General features: G+C 45.1%; 1 protein-coding gene across 1 annotated transcript; it reads right to left on the bottom strand.

Moving 5' to 3' along the window:
* Window positions 1-3,359: 3,359 nt before the first annotated feature.
* Window positions 3,360-21,518, bottom strand: DHX8 (DEAH-box helicase 8). The gene is made up of 23 exons (XM_084615546.1): window positions 21,363-21,518; window positions 19,539-19,624; window positions 18,825-18,897; window positions 18,317-18,402; window positions 17,242-17,351; window positions 16,820-17,137; window positions 16,291-16,435; window positions 15,488-15,691; window positions 14,551-14,638; window positions 14,093-14,190; window positions 13,349-13,496; window positions 12,773-12,954; window positions 12,188-12,382; window positions 11,764-11,949; window positions 10,964-11,174; window positions 10,595-10,776; window positions 9,651-9,791; window positions 9,197-9,352; window positions 8,247-8,384; window positions 7,606-7,734; window positions 5,938-6,134; window positions 5,584-5,763; window positions 3,360-4,996 (listed from the first exon to the last, which is right to left on the bottom strand). Exons 1-23 carry the CDS (start codon window positions 21,472-21,474, stop codon window positions 4,777-4,779), a joined length of 3,585 nt encoding a protein of 1,194 aa, XP_084471672.1. The 5' UTR covers window positions 21,475-21,518; the 3' UTR covers window positions 3,360-4,776.
* Between the last annotated feature and the right edge of the window lie 3,503 nt (window positions 21,519-25,021).

Below are 25,021 nucleotides of genomic sequence, written 5' to 3'. Positions count from 1 at the left end.
AGGGGTTCTCAAACTGGGGGTCAGGACCCCTCAGGGGGTCGTGAGGTTATTACAAGGGGGGTTGAGAGCTGTGAGCCTCTACCCCAAACCCCGCTTTGCATCCAGCATTTATAAGGGTGCTAAATATATAAACAAGTGTTTTTAAATTACAAGGGGGGGTCGCACTCAGAGGCTTGCTATGTGAAAGGGGTCACCAGTACAAAAGTTTGAGAACCACTGCCTTATGCCATTGCTCTCCTTAGAGAGAAACCCTCTCACTCGGACTGGTTTGAGTCATGAGACTTTCTGATCACACCCAGCTAGTAATGGAGGTTGAATCAGTTTTCTGATATGGCTGTGACCAAACACTGTAACACTGTGGTTTGCATCTGTGTGTTTACACACTGCCATAGATCACACGCCATTCTAGGGCATAGCTGCCAGCACTGGAGGCTCTCATGTGGTTTCTGATAGCAAAGTTACTCTTTTAAATACTATTGCCCCCTGTGCTAAAATCATGCCAACCCCAGCCATCTTGGAGGGAACAAACATCCTCTCCAGCACAATTCTATCAGTCCCGTATGAGACACAATTTCTGAACAAACCTGCAGCAAGCCCAGTTCTGTCCCCAGGGTATGTGAGTGCCTAAGCTGTGCGAAGTGAGCGTGCATTAAGAGAAGAACATTAGTTAGAACACAGGACTGGGAGTCAGCACCTAGTCTCTCCCACTGACTCAGAGTGACCTTGAGCAAGTAGCTTCCCCTTGCCTGTGTCCTTGTAGAAGGGAAGTAACACTGAACACAGACAGGATCAGGAAGCATACCTACATTAAACAGGGAGGTGCTGTTTTGAGTGGCATTTTTTGGTGTAGAACTGCACTTTGACTGAACCAACTGCTCACCAGCCACAAGCACAGGGTGATTGTTCTGAATTTAAATAAACTAGTGTGCAGGTTTCTTCACCCCAAGTCTATGGTCAGACCAGCTACAGGATTTATGTATGCTGCAGAACATACACCTATAAACCCCTTTTGGGAGATTCAGATACTCAGTTACCATATTCCCAGCTGGCCTGAAAGAACAATACATTCATAAATGAGAAATTCCACCAAACTGCTAATGGGTCAGTATCGTGACCCTCTCTGTAATTGTCACAAAATCTCATGAAAACCGAATTAGGAGAAAACAAAACTCTCATTGTATGGCAGCACACTGCTGTCACAATGGCTCTGGTAACAAGCCCATTAAATAAAGGGAAGGCAGTTGCTATAACAGATGGAATACGTGTGGTGGTGCCTGTAAAAGTCTTATTTATCTTTCTTGGATTAAGGGCAAAAGGTTGATTTATTGGGAGAGAGAGAGAGAGAGGGAGAGTGTGCGTGTGAGAGAAGTTTGATATTTTTTGTCCAGGATACTTTATGTGACAAGCAGGCTGTATGCAGGCGATACATACAAGTGGACTGCAGATCTTCGGCATGTGCAGCTGGAGTTTGGACAAGTGCACTGGATATTTTGTGTCTCCATAAAGATTCACAGCTGTACTCAACAGAATCGGAGGGGAGCAGGCAGGGGCTTCTTGTACTTGTGGGTAGGACAGCATCACACCAACCTCTGGGAAACAAGTGGGAGTGACCTTACCTGAGGCTAGTTACTGCACCTTGCATCAGCATGCTCCAAAAGTAACACTCCCAGCTTCTAGAAGTGGAAAGTCTACAGAGAGACTTTGACGTGAGCTGGACCAGAGAGGCTGCAAGTTCCTCTTTGTCAGAGCCCAAAGCTCCTGAAAAGAGCAGAGTGTTTCAGAGTGCAGCTTCTTGGATTTCAACCGGGAGGCCTTTTGAATAAAGCAGCTGCTACCAGGACACATGATGCTATACCCAGGTAGCAGAAGACAGGGCAGGACCTGAGCACTGATGTCTGATGGCAGCCTGCCCACTGCCTATGGTAGCAGCACTGGTTATACACTTTTAATAGCTGGGTTCCTAGATCTGCATCCCTGGTTCTCCCTGTGTTTAACTGTAACTTGCCTTCTGCCACCAGCTATAAAGTTAATAAGGATGCTTTGGCAGCCATTTCCCTGCTTAATTACAGCTTATGGCATTGTGCAAGCACTTCATCCAACTGCAACAGGAAGCAGAAAGCCACCCCAGCCTGAAGGCATACTGTTCTCTCCCCCCAACACCCACGTGCGAGCCTGCTGCTGCCGCTGCCAGGGAGGAGAAGCTAGAGCCAGCACACCCCATTACATCATGTTCATGAAAAGATCTCTGCTATCATACCCGGCACCATAACCAGGGCTGCAGAAGTGTAAGGAGATGGGTCATTTCTATGACTCTGATCCCCAGTGGTGGAGAGGGATGGATGAGGAGGCTGTGTGTATGGCTGCACGTACACTGCTCTGGGTAAAGAGTTCTCTCAGGCCTGTCGACGTGGGAAAGTTTTTATCAGTTATACTGGTTTAACCCCCCTCTGTTGACACACTTATGCTAGTGGAAAAGTGGCTTTTTTGGTTTAAACACCTTCCTAAATGGATATAAGCGAATGCCACTCTGATAGCAGAATCCAAGTGCCTACAGACTGGGGCTTATGTTTGTATAACTATATTGGTTTAAATTCACATTTTACCTTATATTGGTATAACCTTCCAACATAGACAAGTCCTCAGACCCTCTGTCATCTTCATTTTCCCAGAGTTTAGTTACATGCACACTACTGAAATATTCTTTAGACTAACTGCAGATGGACCTCCTAGCGGAATCACTGAGTGAAATTCTAGGGCCTGTGTTATACTTGAGGATAAACTAGATGCTCATAGTGATCCTTTCTAGCCTCAGAATCTAAAAATATCAATGAACAGTTGCTTAATGTTAGACTAGAAACCTTTGCAATGACTGTGCTTCCTTCTGGCTCCAATTCCATGGGTACAGTGACTGAGGTAACCGCTTTCTAGTATCTGCCAGTCGATACATCCGAGAACTTGATGCTCTGAGTTGTTCCAAGCAGGACAGGTCTATAAAGCCTATTGCAAAGAGTTATGTGTAAACCAACACGCCTGTTTCATAGTTCAGTTCTAGAAGGCATGTGTGCGCTGTCTTGATTCCCCTACCAAAGAAGGGCCAAGCTGCCAAGCCAGCCAAGGAAACAAAATACTGTTCCAAACAGGGAGAAAAATAAAAAAGAATTTGGAATGACGAGACCTTGCCTCAAAGCCCCACTGCTGTCTGACCTGAGCCCTCAGTTAATATATCCCATATCTTCCACCGGCTTTTTAAAAATGTGGTTCAAACACAAAGTTTCACTGGTAACAGGTACAGCAGCACAAAGAGGTTTTACCAGGTTGGAAGCCATTCTGTTACCACCAAAAGGACAAACCCCTAGTGCTTATTTGATGCTGAAACAGTTTCCTGTTTCAGAAGTTTATTTTTATAATAAATTTTCTTTGTGAAGGCTTCTAAGGAATTTAGGCCATTTGTACAACATATTAAAAACAATATCTATGCCATCCCTCTCACTGCCCTCTTTACAGACAGATGCAGATTTCAGGTGTAGCCAATTTTCAGTGAGCAAGCACCGTGGTGTCTTGTAGCTCACAGAGTCAGGTATAAATCAAACCAGTCAGCTCTTCTGTGCACTTTTCACCAGTTACTTCGTAAATACACCAACTTGAGAAAAGTTACAAAGTTTGGGTCTCTCTAGTTCTGGAGCCAGATAGCTATTTCCAGCTTTGAAAAGGCAGGTCTGAGCACCGGCATTAGAATAACAAAAAGAAAATAAAGCAAGTTTATGTACAGCTTCAGTCATTCTGGAATTACATTTTCATAACAACTGTTCTAGCAGGTTTTTGCTGAAAATGCACCTTTAGACCTAAGAAAATATTCTATAAAAAAAAAGCCAGTTGTGATGTCACCTAATGTTGTCAGAGGAAACAAAGCACATGACACACTGTGTAGAAAATCTCTCTCTGGGACATCTGTAACCATTTAAGTTCACAGACTGAGCTGTGCTGCAGAGTGGATGTGGTTAATTAACATGTGATATTCTAGTTTTCAGTGCACAGGAGATGCTGATGAAAGATAAGACCACCAGTCTGACCTGCGCCATTGTCCAAGTATAACACACACTCGGGTTGGGTTTCAGGGGATCTCTTCCACCTTATTCCAAACCACATACTCTAAATCTCTCTCCACAGCTGGCTGCAGGAGTTTTTGATTTCAAGTAAGAGACAAATAGTTACAGCAGGTAAGAAAATGGAAAAGTTAAAGTTGACCACAAGTGGTGAAGCCTGCCAAAGAAAATCAGTCATTGTCCAAGAGCAGTGACAGGAGTGTCGGCTGAAATCAATCCCTCTTCAGAGTGGCTAGAAACTCAGGCCATTCTAGCATCTGAAGATCCAGTCAGATGGGAGACGATCAAGTTGACAAACAATTGGTTTTTAGATCATTGCCTCATTTGTTGATTAGTGCCCAGATTTCTAAGCCTTTAGATTTTCAAACGGTTGGAAGTAGGAGGAAGTGATACAACACACCTGAGTGAGCCTGGACATGAGAAGTGACCTGCTAACTGTAGCAGTTCCAAGGGCAGAGGACATGAATCAGTGATATTGTCCAGTTCTTTTGGCCCACAATGAAGATATTTACAAAGTGAATAGGAAATAAATTAAAGCCTGAATCAGTCTGGATTTCAGCTGCAACTGGATTTGGGTTCAACTGCATGTGTCCTGAAAAGGGGATTTTAAAACAGTGCAGAATCTCAGCCGCCAGGAACACTTCGCCAACAGCAACCCATGCCAGAGCCAGGCTCATCGCCTCCTGAATGCACGAGAGATCCTCCAGGCATTGGGCTCCTCATAGCGATTGTACAGGGGCTCAAGCCGCTGCTGCTTCTTCTGTTTGCTCAGTTTGGTTGGATCAGAGACTTTGAAGAAGGCTGGTGCAAATTCCACCAGCCAGCGTGGGTCAATGGTGGTCACTTCACGCATATACTCCTTGGTGGTCAGCACCAGCTCGTGATAGACCACCCTGTAGAGAGAGAAGATAGCAATATTAATGCTTGCAGAAGGGGAAATTAATGGTTCTTAACAATGAGAAGGTCCTTGGGGCTGAAGACCTCATCTCATGTCAGGGGTGCTCGAGACCTGTCCCCCTTGGTCCAGTTCTCTAACTCTCCTTCCCCCTTCATCACCACCTCCAGGCTCACCAGACCCAAAAAGAGCCACCCCCAGCAGAAAGCCTCTCTCATGCATCTCCCGCATTCTGCAGCATGGAGCTGCTTGGTTTAATGTCAGGATCCCCCTCTTGCTGACTTATGCGGCTGCATTGAACTCCATACCTGGAGGAGAGGCACAACAGGACAGCTGGAGGCAGGACTCCAGACAGCCTTGCTTTGCAGTGATTGTAGCACCTCATATGTCCTGTACACGTCTGCTCAGGAGCTGAGAACAGACCACAGTCTGTCTCTTTGGTCTCTATTCTCGTTCCATGCCCATCACGGAAGTATTGGAGCATTCACAGATTTTGGTCTGTATTTTATGTATAACCCATGCTGAGGACTTTCTAGCTGTAGAATTGAGAATTAAACTTAGAATGAAGAGTCCCTGTTTTCCTACCATTCTGGCTGCCTGTTGAAGAGGGCACTGGATGGGTGAATATAGACCACTTGCTGGTCAATGAGAGTCCGGTACCCCTCCTGGGGGTCCTTCTTTGCTGCATTTCGGAAGAAACCGCTGCAGATGGCCTTCTGGACTCGCACTGTTGCCTTCCCGCATGACACCACATCCAGCTTGTGTCTGCCAGAAGAGAGTCATAAAGAAAGAATTTAGTGGGCCCCCGTGTTTGGTGTGCAAAGCACAGACACCATAACACCCAAACAGCAAGCGCCAATCAGCTACTGCTAAAGGACAAGAATGCTTTTAAAAAAAAAAAGGCAGAACCAGTTCCTGCCCTCTGCTGGATTTGCTCACCTGTCCATAATGCCCAGCATTTGTTTACGGATGTCCTGTGCCCTGCGCAAGGACCGGGCCTGGATAAAATTCTCATAGCACCAGGGATTCGAGAACTTATTATTCTTCCAGGAATTGTAGACAGCCAGCAGGGTGAGATGGTCCCCTTCTGTCTGGTGGAACTTGGCTTTCTTCTGGTCAGCAAGTGCTTGTTTATCCTGACACACAAAACACGTTTCCATCACATGTGTGTTTTAGAGAAAGTATCATGTACCCCTGGCAACGGGGCACTGGTTCTTCTTTATGCCCAAATACTGCATGTTCTTATGTGCTACTAAATGGACAGCCCCATGTTTAACCAGTGCAAGGCTGAGATGCATACACAGCATACTGGCTTTTTTGTAAAGGATTAAATACAAAGCACTGCAGATCAGACTCAGCCCTGCAGGTCAATGGGAGGTCCCTTGCCCACACCAGGGCTGAACTGGACCCCTATGATTAAGGCATTACCATTATGACACAATGTTAAACTTGAAAAAGACAAGCACAGCTCCTACCTGAAAACACAGACATGCTGCAGACCCCTCCTCTCCTCTCTCACAAGAGGGGAGGGCTAGAGCAGAGAACCTGCAACACTGGGTCTTTCCTGAAGCACCCTTCTCTTTCCTCACCCTAACTATTCTTGAAATGATACTACAGGACATATGGCTCACTTACGCTGTCGGCTGCACTGTGTTGCATGCATAGAACTAGTCAAATTTTTGTTGCTTAGAAATCGGACATTCAATGACAGAGTGTATTTCTACACTATGGAGACTATATGACAATCCTGTCAGCATAGCTATGCCAGCACAGCCCCCCTACACAAACAAACAGAGTTTTTCTGTACGTTTTGGAAAACCGCCTCCCTGAATGATATTAGCTACGTTCACAGAAGCACTCTCTCTCTCTCTCCACATAGCTGCGTCTTCACTGGAGGTTTTGTTAGCATAACTATGTCAGTCGGGGGTATGGTTTTTCCACACCCCTGACTGATGTAGCTATGCCGATATAACTTTTCAGTGTAGACCAGGCCTAATCAATAGGCTCTGCAGAGAGGTCCATGTTTCTCAACTCCATGGATGTAGCCTTGGGATATCAAACACACACTGAGGTCATTGAATCAGACAGCAATAGGACATTATAATGAAGAAATAACAGATCCAAAAGGAGTCTGATAAGGAGCAGCCATGTCACCACCACAGCCTGCAGACCAGAGGTGCAAGAAGAGGGTCAGCGCAGGAGGGGCTTATGATGTGTAACTTCATTCTGAAACCATTTCTGTTTCTCTGGGAGGGGAACAGGGTTCCTCCAGCCACCCTACAAGAATGGCTCCGAATTCCAAAGCAGGAGATGGCAGGTTCTAATGTTGTTTCATTTACTGTTGAGAAGAGAAGAAAAAAGCAAAGCCTCCAACTTTCACTTCCCCGAGGGCAAAGTGGCATCAAACATCCACAGCTAGGGGGCATGTAACAAAGAGGTAAATTAGCTTTGCAATATGTGATCCAATGAACCCTTTAATTATGGTCTTGTCTGGGGGAGTACACACGTACCATTACACCAGATGCATTCAATAACCACCACCAGATTCCTGCTTCTCACCATGCAACCAGGGCTGGGCACTACAGCACATAGGCCTGAATTCCTTACCTTTGGTCTGTAGAACACATTCTGTACAGACAGCATAGAGACTATAGTTAACATTTCTTCACTGCATCCCAAATGTACAGACATGATCAACATCTTACATAACATGGGCTCCAAAGGGAACTCTGCCATCTGCAGGAATAAAGGACAACAACATATATTTTCAGTGGTGCTGAAGCAAGGCTTTAAGAGGTCTCACAAGATCAGAAAATAGGCCAGACTCATTTCAGTTAGAGGTAACTAAACCTTAATGGGAGAGAAGACGATGCCATTGAGTGTTTCCCTAACACGGCACTGCCCACTACCTAGGGGAGGTTTATTCGGCACAGAGCAGATGACCGTTGCCATCTACATGATCAGAGCAGCCCAACACTTACAGGGGATTTTTAGACACGTGTAAAATGGAACTCACTTACAAGAGAAAATGGCACTATTCCACTGGGAAGCAGAAAAGGCAATATTATTTACTACTTGTCTGCAAAGGCCAACTGCTAGTGGGGAAGTGTGGCTTTGGGTTGACTAAGAATGCACAAGACCACAGAGAGAAATCACTGACAGTGGCAATGACCCCTATGGATAGCTACACCCAGGCCAGCCGGAGAACACAATGCAACCAATGTTCAGAGGCATGATATTTAACCTACTCTGCGCCCAAGTCGAGTGAGCAGCCCCTCATCGTCCAGGGCTCCCAAGGTGTAGAGCTGTTCCATGGCAGTGATTAGTGTTTCCATCGGGGGAGCATCCATAAAATCAAAGGACAGCAAGTCGTTGATCCCCATAGCCTGAAATAGAGTGAAAATCTAAGGGTAAGAGACACCAGGAAAGAAACTGGAAACCAGGCTCCATAAGTAGAGACATCTCCGAGAGCATCAAAAAATGAGTCAAAAGCCAAAACCAAGAGTTTATCAGTGCTGCTTAGACCTTGTGCCCAGGGTTCGTGCCTTATCTCCAGTGTAATCACAAATCCCAGTGGGCACATTATTCCATCCCTTGGGACAAAAACCAAAACAGGGAAAAGTTCTAGTAAAGGTGCAATAGTGAACAATCCTGCACTAACGCCAGAGAGATGTGTGGTGACTTAATAGTTCCGTGCCATCTGTAACATCTATGACTCTCACATCTTGGACAGTTACTTAGCCGACTGCAGTTCTCAGAGGGTACGGTCTTCTATAGATCTTTATATACATATATTTGAAAACGACACAACTACCACGACCCCAGAAAGAGAAGTCCTCGCCTATGAGGTGATGGCCTGAGAAATGTATGTGTATTTTATAAAGGGTTTTGTTTGTTTTTTTATAACAGGGCATGGAAACGTATGATTCGACTAAGACTCCTGGGGCTTTCCATTTCTAGAACTTGCAATGAAATATGGCTTTCAGGTTGTGTGTAAAGAATGGCTTTTCTGGGACTGATATCTGTAAAGCTAAGTCTGAGTCTAAGTTATAACCCCCTGGGAGAAAGAAGTGGAGAGCGAGCTATAGCTCTGCCAATGGTACAGTGTTCCTTCCTATCCATTTGCATTTAGTAAAAGGGTGGAAATTACAATCACATTGGCTGTATTTCAGCAAAATAATGAGACACTGATTCCTACCTTAAGGGAGAGCACTGTGCTGGCCAAGTTTGTTCTCTGGATTTCAGGCACGTTGGTGGTTAGCATTTCATCTCGGTAAGCGCGCTCCGTGTAGAGTCTGTAACACTTTCCTGGCCCTGTTCTTCCAGCTCTTCCTGCTCGCTGCTTTGCCTGTGCCTGTAGGATTTCAGAGGGAACACAACATCTCAGAGGCAAGTAAGCATTATCCAGGACAATGGTTCAGTCAAGAGACTAAGTGAGAGAGGAATGAAGGGTTAGTTGTCTGCAGTTCTGTTAACATTATTAGGGGGCTCCTAACGCAATGCAAGGAGACATGATGCGCTAAACATAGTCTGAGTGTGATGCAAGACATTGTGTGTGGGAAAGTGGTATTTATTTCCCCACCTTGTTTCCATAAAATTTCCTCTAAGCCACAGATTTACTTCCCATACATTATCAAACATATGCTGTGTACCTGGGAAATTGGTGTAACCACCAACTGATCAATTCCAGTCTTGGAGTTATACACTTTCTGCTTCACAAACCCAGGATCTACCACATAATAGATTCCATCAATAGTCAGGGAGGTCTCAGCAATGTTGGTAGCAATGACAACCTGTAAGCAAGAGTACAGTCTGATTCAGATACTATCTCTGCTTGCCAACCAGACAGAAACAGAACTAAGCTAAACGAGTGTTGCTCTGTTTATACAAACCATTCAATATGGTATAATCAGACTGTTGCTGACACAACTGCTATGATTTAAAATTATTGATTATTCTCCTGCCAATATGTGTGAGCAGAGTTCTCCTTTCACCCATAAAAATGGCCAGATTTTAAACATTTGCACCCTGTTTTAAGCTTTAGGGCAGTACGTGATGTGAACACAGTGGAACTCATTGATAAAAACAAGGAAAAGGTTACCAATTTCTGCTCAAATAATTTTATGTGATCCGTAAAAAGTATTTTTTTGCCTGGCTCTGCAACATAGCCCTTATGAGACAAGAAACTACCACAGAACGTGCTTCAAGACAATTACTGCCATCCTCTGGGAGCTGCTTCTAGACACACCATTCAGAAAATCCGATTTCCGCAGAGGACAACAATGACCTTGAAAGGTAGCATCTAGAGAATCTTTCTGCTGAATCAATGTTATTTATAAAGCAATTCTGCGCAAAAGGGTTTGGGTTAAAATAAAACAGAAGAATACTTAAATGCCAAAAAATGGAGAATTGGCCAAGAAAAGTTCTGTGAGTTAAGCCACATAAGAGCTGCTGTTTCAAAGCTACAGAGCATAGTCTATAATTACTCTCCTCCCCAACCCATAGCAAATAAGATTCTGAATGGAATGAACAGTGTAACAAGTCCCACTATTAAGTGTTTCATCAGAGGGGGAAGCCGCCCTTTGCCTGGCATTACCTTCCTGCTGCCTGGTGGGGCTGGGTCAAAGATCCTGGTTTGCATCTCGCTAGGTAAAGCTGAATACACGGGAAGGATAATTAACTCTGGCACGTCGGGTCCTAGAGATTTCATTCTCTCATAAAGGATCTCGCAAGCTGTATCAATCTCCTCCTGACCAGTCAGGAACACTAGGATGTCACCTACAAAAGGGAACGTGTCAACAGAATTAATCCTGCTCCACACAACTTCTGTCTAACCACTCCCTTTGCTTCCTTCTTCCCCTCTTCTCTTCCATGTAGAAAGATCTCCCGTTCAGATGTGCTCCTTATCAAGCCATATGACCCCATGACACAGGACCCTGCCACCGCCAAATTTTATCAAACTTACCTGGTGGCTCCGTCAAATGGATCTGCATCACTGTGATCAGACTCGCATCCAGATAATCAGTCTCTGGTTCTTTCGTGTACAGAATTTCCACAGGGTATGTTCTGCCAGGAATTGTGAAGATTGGAGCTTCATAGAAATACTGGGAGAATTTCACAGCATCTAATGTTGCCGAAGTTACAATCAGCTTCATATCCTGACGTTTCTGCACAGTCTGTAGCAGGAGAGAACATTCCCATACCACGTTAATAGTGACAAGGGCAATAAATAAGGGCTTCAACAAGCCCCTTCGCTCAGTTACATTTTATTCCAGGTAACAAGAGGCTTCAATCACCTCAGGGACTTTGGTGGATTCGCAGAATCATCTAAATGCAAAGGAGGATACACTGTCCTTCTCAGAGAGGCAAAAGGCCAGAATCTCATGCAATTTAAAGCTAAGGCCATATTTAAAATACACTTCTCTTTTTTCCTAGTTAAGGGAACTCCCAGCACAGAGACCTTTTGTGAGAGGCAGACTGGGTTAAGTGAGACTGTTTCCTTATTCTGAGAGAGTTGCCTATTCATCCCCAGAAATGTTCTGAATTAAATGACCTTCATCTGTTGCCAAAACTCCATTTAATTTACAGTCAGAGCTAAGACCAGGTGAACTACTCCTGTAAAGGCACAGTCACCTTCAACCATAGCTCAGTTCTCACAACTGACCGTTTTAAGACATGAGGGTCTCAAAAGGCAGACATGCCTGTCTTCCTGCATTCTCTCCTGATATAACCTGCGGAGAGACCAGGGGCCAAACATAACATTACCTTTTTCAGAAGCCCAAAGAGCACATCAGTGTGAATGGTCCTCTCATGAGCCTCATCCAGCATGATGATGGCATACTGGGTCAGGTCCGGATCAATCAGGCACTCCCGCAGTAACATACCATCCGTCATGTACTTGATGACGGTCTCGGGGCTAGTGCAGTCTTCAAATCGAATCGTGTAGCCAACCTACCAAACAAGAGATGGAAGCAGAACAATGGGTTTGAATGAGTAATTATGTCTCCACCCCTTACACTAAACTAACTGAATTGATGAAACAAAATTGTTGGCAATGATAATCCCAGGTTGAGTTATTCTGCCCCTCAATTCAAACTTGCCATAGACCATAGGTCAGTTATCCCATTACTGATTTTTCCCCACTTTTCATCGTGTTTATGCAGCTGCCTCCTCCAACACAGAACTTTACCTCCTGTCCCAAACAGCAACCAAACTCCTCAGACACTCTCTTGGCAACAGACATTGCAGCCACTCTGCGAGGCTGGGTGCACCCAATCTTTCCTCTTGACGTGTAACCTGCCTCAGCCAGGTATTGGGTGATCTGTGTCGTTTTCCCAGAGCCTGTCTCACCAATAACAATCAGGATCTGATTGTCATGAACTGCCTGAAAGAGGACATGTTAGAAAGTGCTTGTTAGGATTCTTTTTTTTAAATACAGTCAATCTAAGACTAGATGTAGCCCCCAAGTGCCCTCACTCATGCTGGCTCGGACAAAGTGTTCTGGCCTAGGTCTTGCTAACCAGCAAGCCAGTAAACTCTTTGACCACTCAGAGGACTCACCCTGCCATAAAGACTTGTGTCATTTGGGATCTTAGCTCCAATATTGGCCCTACTGCAGTTTTATAAAGATTTACAGAGAAAAATTATGATTTTAAAATACAATTTCATTCTTAAAACTCTCAAGTGGCTACTAATTTGTCAATAAACAGACCCAGTAACATTCATATTAATCCTTCCCACTCCAAGGAGAAGGCGGTTCCTGCATGGGACTTACCTGAATCAGCTGCTCCTTTAATCTGAAGATTGGGAGACTCTCCCTCTGCTCAATGATGGAAAGTTGGGTTTTTTTACCATAGGAGGCTTTGTTGCCACCGAATGCATGTTTCTTCCACTCTGGGATATCATTGGGCATCATTCCAATACCCCGCATGTTGGCAGCTATTTGTCTCCCATCCACTAAGAAAAAAAAAAGAGAGAATTTAGTTATCGCTCTTCAGCTCACATGGCACAAATGCAGTAATGAGCTAGATACAGTAAAAAGGCATTTTATAGATAACACTACAATCTGCCTGTTTAGAATTCGAATGAGCTGTTCTGGCATATTGATTGTGATTTTGGGCCTACTACGATTTTTGCCATAGTTCCATCTGTGCATCACTTGGTAATATGCTCAGTCCACTCTCCCATCACACTTTGACTAGAAGACTAAACATATAAGCTAAGCTCAAGATGAAAAAAGTCTTAAGTGAAGCGGCCACATACATAGACACCAAGATACTCTCCTGGAATGGTTCAGCTCCCACAGTGAATGGCACAGTAGATACTTAAACAAAGACAAGTCAGAACACACCGTCAGGAAGAGGATCCACCCAGTGTGTATTAAGTCCCATGGGGATAGAGTCCATCTCTGCTTCCCTTTGAGCTTGTTTGAGTTCTCGCCTTTCTTTGGCTAAAGCACTTTGCATCATTGCGGCCTGGGACAAGGAGCCATCAGGATTCTGAAGAACAAAAAACAACATACAATTACAAGCACTATCCAGTCCTGGAGCCTTTACTACCCCTCTCCTCTGTACACCTTTATTACAGCCCAGCCCATCTGTCCTCAAGCTTGAAGGCAATCTCTTTCCCACAACTACTTCAAAGGCTTTTAAAACTTTATTATTTCACAAATGCAGAAATATTTTTGATGGCTAGATTTCCAGGATGCAGGTGGCTGTGACTGTAAAATAGCAGACTCCCTTCATAGTCCAATCAAGGATGAGCTTACTGGTACTGAGGTGAGAAGGATAGTTTCCTGGCTATCCACACCTCATCAAAAACAAGAGGATGAGTGGGGCAGAACACCGCTTGGTTCTACCTCATTTTCTGTTAAATGTAGGCCGCATGTTAACCTTGCATTTCTATTCCATGATCTCATCTCACTATTACCAATGAAATTAAAACCCAACTATGTATAATAAAAAAAAGATCTCCAGCCCAGCGCTCCTGATTTTCTGGGCTATGGATACCAAGATTCCACTCATTATTGCTAATTCCAGAGCATTTACATAAAACCACCATGCAAGTTTTCAATCATTAGTCTGAAATCTCTTACCTTCACTATTTTAATGGGACTCATATCCATGCTTTGCTTGGTATGCCCTCGCAGGAATGGTGGCTCTTCTTCAACCAGCTCAATCTCAAGGTCCTCATCTAAAACACACAAATAATTCAGGTTTAACAAGGAGACAGATGCAGCTTTTTTTCAAACAAACTTCCACCGCAGGAAAAGGAAGCTACATTGCTGAAGTGTTTTCTGTGCATCCTGTTTACTGTATAATTACATATTCTACAAAGGTAAAAATGTCACAGGCAAGGAGAGAGCTCCCGGCCAAAGGCAACCAGCACTTCATTAACCAAAGGGAACCAGCACACCTGCCAGCTCCAGGTGTTTAGAGCTACTGCTAACTCAAACTCCTTACACTTGCTTGCATCAGAAGCTCCTTTTTGCATAGATCGCATACACAGAAAGGAATCTATTATACCCACAGTGAAACTACCAGACAATATTACCTTCTTCATCATCAACTTTAGGGAGGATCCCAGTCTCCTCATCAAAGTCAGGAAACTCTTCTTTCGAGAGCACGTTAGCAGCAATCATCTGGGAAAGGAATGGAGAGGGGAGGATTAGTTCCCACATGTGAACATCATTCAAGGGTAGACTGGCCCATTTAAGATTCTACAGCTCTCTGGGATGAAAGAAGGGTTCACTTTGCAAAGAGATAGGAAGTGTAAGTTCTCCCAGGACACTGTGGCACTGGGATTGTCTGAGGGGACTAGTGCCTATTAGTGTGGTACAACACAGTATAAATAGGAAAAAATAGGATGAAATTAAGAAAAGGACATTTACAATTAATATCAGATAATACATCCCAACAAGGTGATATACTGGGTTGTAGACTCCTCCCAAAAGAATTCAATTGTGACTTTAAAACTTCTCTGGACACAACATTGGTAGATGTGCTGCCTGGAACAACCCAGCATCAGCAGAGATGCATTAGTATGCCTAAACGGGCTTTTTAATCTCTGACACCTTGTCTTTCCTGGATTTTAGTGGTGAAAGATGCTGGAATGACAAGTGACGCTTCTAACAAAGATGTGTCAGTTATTAAAAGCACTGGTCAGATTTATGAATCAGGGATATAGGAGTGAGAGGCTCCACATTCCATTATAGATCCCTGCGGGGGGTTCTGAATACTGGCAAAGAGAGACACTAGTCTTACACTTAACTGGATCACACTATTAGCCAAAGACTACTCAAAGCCTTATGAGGTCAGAGCTTGGGAAACCCATATTTCAGACAGCTTATATCAGTGAGGAGGATGTACCCAAGAAACCATGGACTATTAAGAAAAATGGGAAGCTGGATGGTAATCTTTGAAGCTCCCCTACAACCACACTGAATGACATCGCCCCAGACACCCCAGTATGAGTTGGTAGTGCTTTACACCTGTTTGATTTCCCATTTCTCTGGGTCTGAAATCCGGGTGAGACGCTTCCGTTCAAGGCTATCATCCTCCACTTCAGGGGCATTCACCAGGGAGACGTGACTGGGTCTGTCTGGATTCCTCATAGAGGTCTCTTCATTGGTCTCTCCAACTAGGTTTCTGCGTCGGTTTGGGTTCAAGTCTTCCCCAGTCTCTTGATCAACATCCTATATCAAATATGATTGATAAATTTATTAATCACTGTCCCACCTTTTCCCGAGATACCTGACCTGGACCTCCTTCCTCTACCAAGCATATAAAGGCAAGGATCTCTCCGTTTCCCAGAGGGGCCAAGCCCAAACACAGCCCATGTATGTGAAGACATTTCACTATTGTTTGTTTTTTAAATTAACATCTCAGAAGTGATTAAGCAGTCTGTGATCAGAAACACATTGTAGCCTGTAATTTAAAATAAAATGCCTTTCTCATGCAGTGAATGGAGGATGGGCATAAACGACAGCTTGGGGTCTGTCTGGGCACCTGACTAAAGACTTCAAAGTTACCACTTTATTTGGTTCAATGAGTGGTACAAACAGAGTTGAATGTTTAGAATCTTTATATGCAAGGCATCTGAAAAGAACATGTGGAGAAAACAGGAGTAGGAACCAATGGGTGGCATAAATACAGAACTATAACTTACAGGCTTTAAGTATTAAAATATGATACTTTGAAGGGATTCAAGTTAGTGTACAGCAATATTTGAAATACTAGAACTGTAAACACTCTCTTTCTCCACCATAATTTGATCTATAAAATTCTTCCATACCTTCATGCTCAGGCTGGTTTTGGACCCAGTAAATGATAGCACTTTGACCTTTACTCTTTGACCTTTGCTCACAACATCAGCAACATTAGCAACACGTCCCTCTCTGCGAAGTTCAGAAATATGAACCAAGCCTTCCCAGCGTTTCCTGTGGGTCACACGTGGAGAGAAGAGCATGAGATACTGTATATTACTCTGGGAACCAACCCTTCACATATCATTTAAGCACTTAAATGTCTTAAAATGTTTAGTGCTGAGAGGTTTTACTGTGTTTATAAACTGTCTCTGGAAAGAGAAACATTCTTTACTGTCAGCTTTACTTTTTTGAAAGAGAAAATTCACTGTGGTTGTGAAATGCAGTGTGTATCACTGGCATACCTGCCTTCGCCTAATAAGGCATCATACCTTTTTTCCTTTTTTTTTTTTTTAAGTCATATTAATAACTGAAATTGAAGCCAATGTTTATAATACACAAAGGAAGGATGATGGTACAAGAAGTGATAATGGCTCATTGTGAAGGTGAGATGGGTACCTTAATCCTTCCAGCTGCACAAAGCACCCAAACTGCATTATACTTGTGACTTTGCCGTTGTAAATTTCTCCAATCGAAGGCTCTTCAGGTGGGGGCCGATCCACATGCTTGTCCCTCCATCTGTCATTGCTCTTCTCTGCATATTTCTCTCGATCCTTACGGTCCCTGCTGGGACTCAGACTCCTGCTCCTTGAGCGGTATCTGGATTTCCCCTTGTTCTTATCCAGAGTCCTAGAACGTGACCTGGAATGGGATCGGTGTCTCCGTTTCCTGTCCCTGTCTCTGCTGTGACTGCGACTCCTCCTCTTCTTTTTTGCCCTAGCAAACATTAACAATCTGTGTTCAACTTTCATACAAGAGAAGGTCATGCAGACAGAAAATTTACTGGCTAGCCATGGCCCAGAGATGTGCTGGAAACTTACCGGCGGTCATTATTCCTTTGTTTTTCCTGCCCACCTGCACTAGGCATTAAAGCTTCAAGTTCCTTAAGAGCATCAACAGCCACTTTCACATCATCTTCATCCAGCATAGTCTATAGACACAGAGAATACCTCTTTAAAATGGCTGATTAAAATCCTATCACCAGCACAGAGCATTAATCTGTGCAATGGGACAATCACCAGAAAGAAGGAAAGTAGGAGAAAAGATCAGAGAAAATGTGATGTAAAGAAGCAAAGATATGGGGATCATTAACCAGGAGTCTCAACGCCAAAGCCTTCTCTGCCACATGGCTCTACCAGGTCTGCCTCTATGTATGAATTTGGAGACTGACTTTTTAAAATTGTTACTGAAACTTTAATATGCATGTTACTAGTAGGCATCTTGGGTAGCCTAGATTTTAATCCTAAAGTTTTGACACAAATTAACTTCTCCATAAGTAGATGCTTATTACAGTTCCCAATCTGATTAAAGGTATATGCTAATAATTCATTTCATCCACCTCACCTTCAAACCTCTGCACAGTTCCCACCTCTTCCTCTGCACTCTTCTGGATCTTCTGTCCAATCTACCATCTTCAGCTTTCCTGCTCTTTGTACCTTCTATCATGCAACCCCTTATAGTAGGTGTATAAGGGCCTTTCAATCTCAGGTGCCAAACACGTTCCTTCAAAACCACTCCTTAAACAAAGTGTCCTACAGTGGTCTCAGTGTCACCAGGCAGTCTTGCACCTGAAACATTATCTGCTTATTATGTTGTCTGAGTTAGACTGTGAATTTGTCAGGGTAGGGTCCTTGTCTTGTTGGGTGTTCTGCAAAGCAATGTTTGCCCTAAGAGAGCTATATTAGCAATAGTCCCCTGCAACTAACCTCCAGCAATCCCAAACCAACTACTTACTTCCCACTCCATTCTGCATTTTCATTTCTCATACCCCATCACATTTTATGCATTAGAAGCACAATATAGATGGTTATGTTAATGTAGCAACTGCAAACCAAGAGTGAGAAAACAAGCATATTTCCATTCACTGATTGTTAATGTGTGAAATTGCATCCTTACCCTGATGGTGGGATTGTCTGGCCTGCAAAGGGCTGGGAACAGGTCCTTCAGCTTTTCCTTTTCTGTTTTGGGTTTGACAACTACCTCTGTTTTTAGAATAAAAAAGGGTAAAAAAAAAAGTTAGAAGTGCACCTTTATCACATGGCTAGAATAATTTTCTACTGTCATTTCTGAAACGGAGTATTCATTTCATCTCTGAATGTAAATTTTACTGCAGCTTTTAAAAGGTGAATTAAAAATAACTACATTTCCCCTCACAAAGGAAATTCTGATTAAATGAGATAGCAAAATATGCAATATTCTGAATTCTGCACTGACTCAGGCTCTCTTCGAGTAGCCCCAAAGCTTTGCACCAGCACTTCATGTAACACAGAGAACTCCACTGGAATGATAGTAGATAAGATATAAGAATAGCGATTTCATCTGTCATACCCACAATGTCCAGCAGATGCTGAAAGGGTTAGGTCTGTTTTCTATTGAGCTGCTGGAGCAGTGAGACTGTATTTACCTTTGCCTGTAGATGGCTTCGCTGGAGGCCGCATTGTCTGTATGAGACGTAACAAATTACTAATGAGGGAGTCCTGAAAAATTTGATAAAGCACAGAAGATTTTTTTAAGTGATTGCAATATTTTTGCACATTAGCACAAGGAGGATTTGTTAGCAGGGAACAAAAGCTCAATCCCAACTTCTAAAGATGTAGACGTATAGGGCCATAGCCACAAGAAATCACACGTACACCATAAAAGTTCAGTTGTAAAGAACTAAGACAAAAAGTGACTTGATTTTACAACGTTATGAAAATTCCATTTAAGTGACTCTCCACACCAGTCACTGGTTCTAACTAGGACAATCATTTTGACCTGTTTCTAAGGTACTTATCAGCCTGGTGTGTGAGCACCATAAAAAGTTTGTTTTCATGACACGTTGTTTTTCTTGCACTACATATGCATAGTAATAAGACACCAAAGAGCCCAAATGAGTCTTCAAAATTGCATAGTGCTTCACAGACTGCATCAAGCAAAGTTAAATAACGCTTAATTAGACAGAAGTGTGTGGAAGCCAGCATGTATGAACTATTAAATGAAAATAATTGCACATTAATAAACACAAATACTTAATCCTTGCAACTCTCTTTTAAATAAAAGATTCTCTCTGTGTTTACTTAATCCTTGCAACTCTCTTTTAAATAAAAGATTCTCTCTGTGTTCATATCTCACTTACTGTGAACTCAGCGCCATTCTTTGTAAGGGCAGTCTTGAATGTGTCAAATGTGGTGTTTTTCTCAGCAAGATTTATCACAAACTCAGCTGCAAAGAAAAAGTGATTGAGAGTGAAACAAACAAAAATAATTTGAAGTCAGGTCACATGCATTTCACTCTGAGGAAAGGGGCTGGCTTGGCAACCTGAAGTCCCTCATCTAGCCAGAGAACATGGAATGCATGGTCTGCAGCAGTGCAAGTTTCTCTATCTACACTGCCTTAAGTCCATTTTCAGGAACCCAGACCTGGAGGGATTGTGTCTCAGGATGAGAGGAGAGCTCATTTTCTAACTCAGACTGTCAACTCTTTGGGGGCTGGGACTGTCTTTTTGTCTATGTTTGTTCAGCGCCTAGCACAACTACTGGAGCTCAAAGATACTACCACAATACACACAATCAATAACGGACGTGTCAGGGCAATGAGGCTGAAGCTGGTTCCTTGTTCCCAATTCCTTATTTGATTATATAATAAATATTTACATAATTACACATTTACTTTTTTACCACAGTCACTCCTGTTAGTCTGATGAAATTTCTAAAAATGTAAATCTTACACTGAGGTTCTTGAAAACAAACCCTGTTGCCTTCTCTGTCCCCATATCTGCACCATCATGGGACCCAACCCCACCAGCCACACCATCAGGGGCTCATTCACCTGTACATCTACTAATATGATATATGCCACCATGTGCCTCCAATGCCCCTCTGCCATGTACATTGGCCAAAATAGACAATCTCTACGTAAAAGGACAAATGGACACAAATCAGACATCAGGAATGGTAACATACAAAAGCCAGTAGGAGAACACTTCAATCTCCCTGGACATTCAATAACAGATTTAAAAGTAGCCATCCTTCAACAAAAAACCTTCAAAAACAGACTTCAAAGATAGGTTTCAGAGTAACAGCCGTGTTAGTCTGTATTCGCAAAAAGAAAAGGAGTACTTGTGGCACCTTAGAGACTAACCAATTTATTTGAGCATGAGCTTTCGTGAGCAAAGAGAAACAGCAGAGTTACAATTCATTTGCAAACTTAACACCATCAATTTGGGCTTAAGTAGGGACTGGGAGTGGCTGGCTCACTACAAAAGCAATTTTCCCTCTCTTGGTATTGACACCTCCTCATCAAGTATTGGGAGTGGACCACATCCTCCCTGACTGAACTGGCCTGGTCAACACTAGTTTTCCCACTTGTAAGGGTTTCCACTGAATGCACCCGATGAAGTGAGCTGTAGCTCACGAAAGCTCATGCTCAAACAAATTGGTTCGTCTCTAAGGTGCCACAAGGACCCCTTTTCTTTTTACGGACACAGACTAACACGGCTGCTACTCTGAAACTTGTAAGGGAACTCCCTTCTCTTCATGTGCCCGTATATATTCATGCCTGTACCTGTAACTTTCACTCCGTGCAGCTGAAGACGCGGGTTTTTCACCCACAAAAGCTTATGCCCCAATAAATCTGTTAGTCTTTCGGGCGGCACCGGACTCTCCTCGTTGTGCCTGTGGATACAGGCTAACACGGCTACCACCCCCCCGCGACTTGAAAATAACGTTGGCCTCTGAACAAGGAGCTGGGGACCAGGATCCAACTTCAGCCGCGTGTCCCGGCAAACGCCCAGCCTCGCATCAGCGCAGCGGCTCCCGCCCGCCCCTTCCTCCTCCGGGGGGGGTTCCCTGGCTCCTGCCCCCCGACCGGCTCCGTCCTCCTCTCCCGGGGGTCACCTCAACCCCCCCCAGGGGACGCCCCCCGCCCCGCCGCGCCGCTCGCTCCCCGCCGGGCCCCTCACCCAGGTCCTTGTCGTTGATGCCCAGGTGATTGTCCAGCTCGGTGCAGACCTTGGACACCAGCGACAGGTACTCGAGCTTCGCGAGCTCGTCGGCGCCCGCCGGGTCCCCCATGGCCCCCGGCCCCCGACTCACAAAGCGCAATCCACTTCCGGGTGCGGGCCGCGCCGGGGCTACGTCACGTACGTCACTGCTGGGGGTCACGCAAGGCGCTGGCCATAGAGACGGCGGCGCTGGCTAGAGCGGCTCAGGCTGGGGCCTGGGAGGGAGGCAGCGCCTCCGACTCTATGGTCTAGGGTGGCTGGGTTGGCGGGCTGGCCCTTTTCTTCCCGCTCTCTTGGAGGGCCGGGGTGGGGAGAGAGCTGTAGTGCCTGGCACAGTGCTGCCCTCAGCACTGCGGGGAGGCGATTCGCTGCCCCAGTGTCAGTGAAGAGAATCGCCCCCTCAGGAGCATATCCGTGAGGAGATTCCCCCCTCACTGTATGGGCCCCCCCATCCGTGAGGAGATTCCCCTGTTCCCCCCCCAGTATCCGTGAGGCGATTCCCCCTCACTGTGTGGGGCCCCCCATCCGTGAGGAGATTCCCCTGTTCCCCCCCCAGTATCCGTGAGGCGATTCCCCCTCACTGTGTGGGGCCCCCCATCCGTGAGGAGATTCCCCCGCCCCTCCCCCTCCAGTATCCGTGAGGAGATTCCCCCCTCACTGTATGGGCCTCCCCATCTGTGAGGAGATTCCCCCGCCCCCCCCAGTATCCGTGAGGCGATTCCCCCTCACTGTGTGGGGCCCCCCATCCGTGAGGAGATTCCCCCGCCCCCCCTCCAGTATCCGTGAGGAGATTCCCCCCTCACTGTATGAGCCTCCCCATCCGTGAGGAGATTCCCCCGCCCCCCCCCAGTATCCGTGAGGCGATTCCCCCTCACTGTGTGGGGCCCCCCATCCGTGAGGAGATTCCCCTGTTCCCCCCCCTAGTATCCGTGAGGAGATTCCCCCTCACTGTGTGGGGCCCCCCATCCGTGAGGAGATTCCCCCACCCCCCCCTCCAGTATCCGTGAGGAGATTCCCCCCTCACTGTGTGGGGCCCCCCATCCGTGAGGAGATTCCCCTGTTCCCCCCCCTAGTATCCGTGAGGAGATTCCCCCTCACTGTGTGGGGCCCCCCATCCGTGAGGAGATTCCCCCGCCCCCCCCAGTATCCGTGAGGAGATTCCCCCCTCACTGTATGGGCCTCCCCATCCGTGAGGAGATTCCCCCGCCCCCCCCCAGTATCCGTGAGGAGATTCCCCCTCACTGTGTGGGGCCCCCCATCCGTGAGGAGATTCCCCTGTTCCCCCCCCTAGTATCCGTGAGGAGATTCCCCCTCACTGTGTGGGGCCCCCCATCCGTGAGGAGATTCCCCTGATTCCCCCTCACTGTGTGGGGCCCCCCATCCGTGAGGAGATTCCCCCGCCCCCCCTCCAGTATCCGTGAGGAGATTCCCCCTCACTGTGTGGGGCCCCCCATCCGTGAGGAGATTCCCCCGCCCCCCATATCCATGAGGCGATTTCTTCCTCCACTTTCACAGCATTTTGTCACCCTGTTACATTCGGGCTTGTAACTGAGGAATGAGCCTCTGTCCCTACCTTTCCCCTGCGGATGCTCATTCACAGACCTTTACAATACACACCAAGGGAAAAAGCTCGTCTGCTCCAGGAACTTTCCAGGCTGACTCCAGAACCTGAGGCTGAACCCTAAATTGCCACAAAGTGGCAGTCTGAGGGAAAACATCTGGCTCAATGAAATCCCTGCACCAGCCCATCTACTGTAGGGTGAAAACAAACATGGAGCCAGGCCTTCCTCACCCTACCTGCTTCACTAGGTCCACTACCTAGGGCACCAGCTAAACAATCAGAAATAAAATGATGACTGTCTGGTGGTAACCATTGCACATGAGATCTCCATCCATTTTGCCAGCCTACTGCAAATCAAGGGCTTGCCAAGTCATCCTGCAACCAGTACCAACAAAGTCACATTGTTTTTGGAGAAACCTCAACACAAATTTTGTTAGAGACAGAGATATTGAGTGTATGTTAATTAGGCACCTGGGCCAATTTAAAAACTCATCAGCATTTGGGTTGGATCAAAGCATTAGAAGAAAAAGCTGTCGGCTTTCTCTGGCATACAGAAATCACTAGAGAAATACAACCCAGTGATAATGCTACTGCTAAACCTACTGGACAGTATATATAAACCTTTTGTATTGTATGGAGTGAAGGCAGGGACCCGACCTTAGCAAATATGCTAGCTGGGACAAAATGTCACAGAAACCTTACATGCATAACTCTGCAAGTAACTATTACAACATTTATTCAATGGGCTGCAGAGCAGAGGTAGATGATTTCCACGCTTCTGGTGCCACCTCAACCGAAGCAGCAAACACTTCTCCTCTCTAAAGCACTAGAGAGCCCAAAACGAAATCCAAACAAAACCAAAATTCACTGCTATCTAACATAACTCTTGCAGCCCAGGAGCACTAAGCTGCTGAGCAATGGAACAAACAACCATCCCAGACAAATTATACAATACACCAAAAACACCAGTGTCAGAGTGACTGTGAAGAAAAGTTCGGAAAAGTTTGATACAGAACTATCACCCTGCACATATACCTCACCGCAGTGAAATGTGCATAGGTAAGGTAGAATCTTACCAAATACAGAAACAAAGTCAGTAAACAATAGGTTGAAACTGGGAGACATAAAGCAGAGTGCAAGCCCAATGAGTAACAGCTGGCAACTAATGTGACAGAGAAGAGATCAGGATAGTGAGACACTTTGTACTCCTAATGTCCAAAATATGAGGGAATATGAAAATAACTACAAGTGGAGATAAAGGATAAAATCCCTAATGCACTTGTGAATCATGTTCTAAGGGACAGTCAACGTACCTATCTGTTTCAGGGGATAACAGGTGTACCTGCCTCAATCATAGCCTAGGCCCTGGGACCTGTGTCTTGAAAAAGATTCTGTTAAACACTTTATGGATTATAAGGAAAGGCACATAGATGACAGACATGTTGGGGAAGAGTCAACATGGCTTCTGTAAAGGGAAATCATGCCTCTCCAATCTATTAGAATTCTCTGAGGGGTTCAACAAATATGTGGACAAAGGAGGTGTAGTGGACATAGTGTACTTGGACTTTCAGAAAGCCTTTGACAAGATCCTCTCGTGCATCAGTAACTGGTTAAAAGATAGGAATAAACAGTCATTTTTCAGAGTCCTCCAAGGATCTATACTGAGACCAGTGCTGTTCAACATATTCATAAATGATCTGGAAAAAGGGTGTAAACAGTGAGGTGATAAAGTTTGCAGGCAGTATAAATTACTCAAGACAGTGAAGTCCAACACAGATGGTGGAGAGTTACAACAAAGGGATCTCACTAAACTGGGAGACAGGCTAGTAGGTGAGATGGATCATTGCCCTAACCTAATATGGCCATTCTTATGTACTACAACTGTAGTGTGGACAGTAAAATCCTGGGATGGAAGGTATTACAGGAGTACAAAGTGTTTCTGTTTTGCACTTTGTGTCAATGAGACTTAACTGATGTGTCATGGGCTGCAAATGTGTCTGCTGTCTTCCCACAAGAAAAATTAGGGCTGTATGTCTCCACAGCATTCCTTTGTCAA

The sequence above is a fragment of the Lepidochelys olivacea genome (genome assembly GCF_965140295.1).
Source record: "Lepidochelys olivacea isolate rLepOli2 genome assembly, chromosome: 27".
Taxonomy (NCBI): Eukaryota; Metazoa; Chordata; order Testudines; family Cheloniidae; genus Lepidochelys; species Lepidochelys olivacea.
The sequence above is the reverse complement of the archived record's forward strand: the minus strand, read 5'-3'. Positions and strand labels throughout refer to the sequence as shown.

Excerpts from the sequence above, each read along its gene's own strand:
- DHX8 (XM_084615546.1), bottom strand. The coding sequence starts at position 21,474 with ATGGGGGACCCGGCGGGCGCCGACGAGCTCGCGAAGCTCGAGTACCTG. Across the intron at positions 16,436-16,819 it reads GTGCAGCTGGAAGGATTAAG|GAAACGCTGGGAAGGCTTGG; the intron begins GTACCCATCTCA and ends TGTGACCCACAG. Across the intron at positions 12,955-13,348 it reads GGTGGATCCTCTTCCTGACG|TGGATGGGAGACAAATAGCT; the intron begins GTGTGTTCTGAC and ends TTTTTTTCTTAG.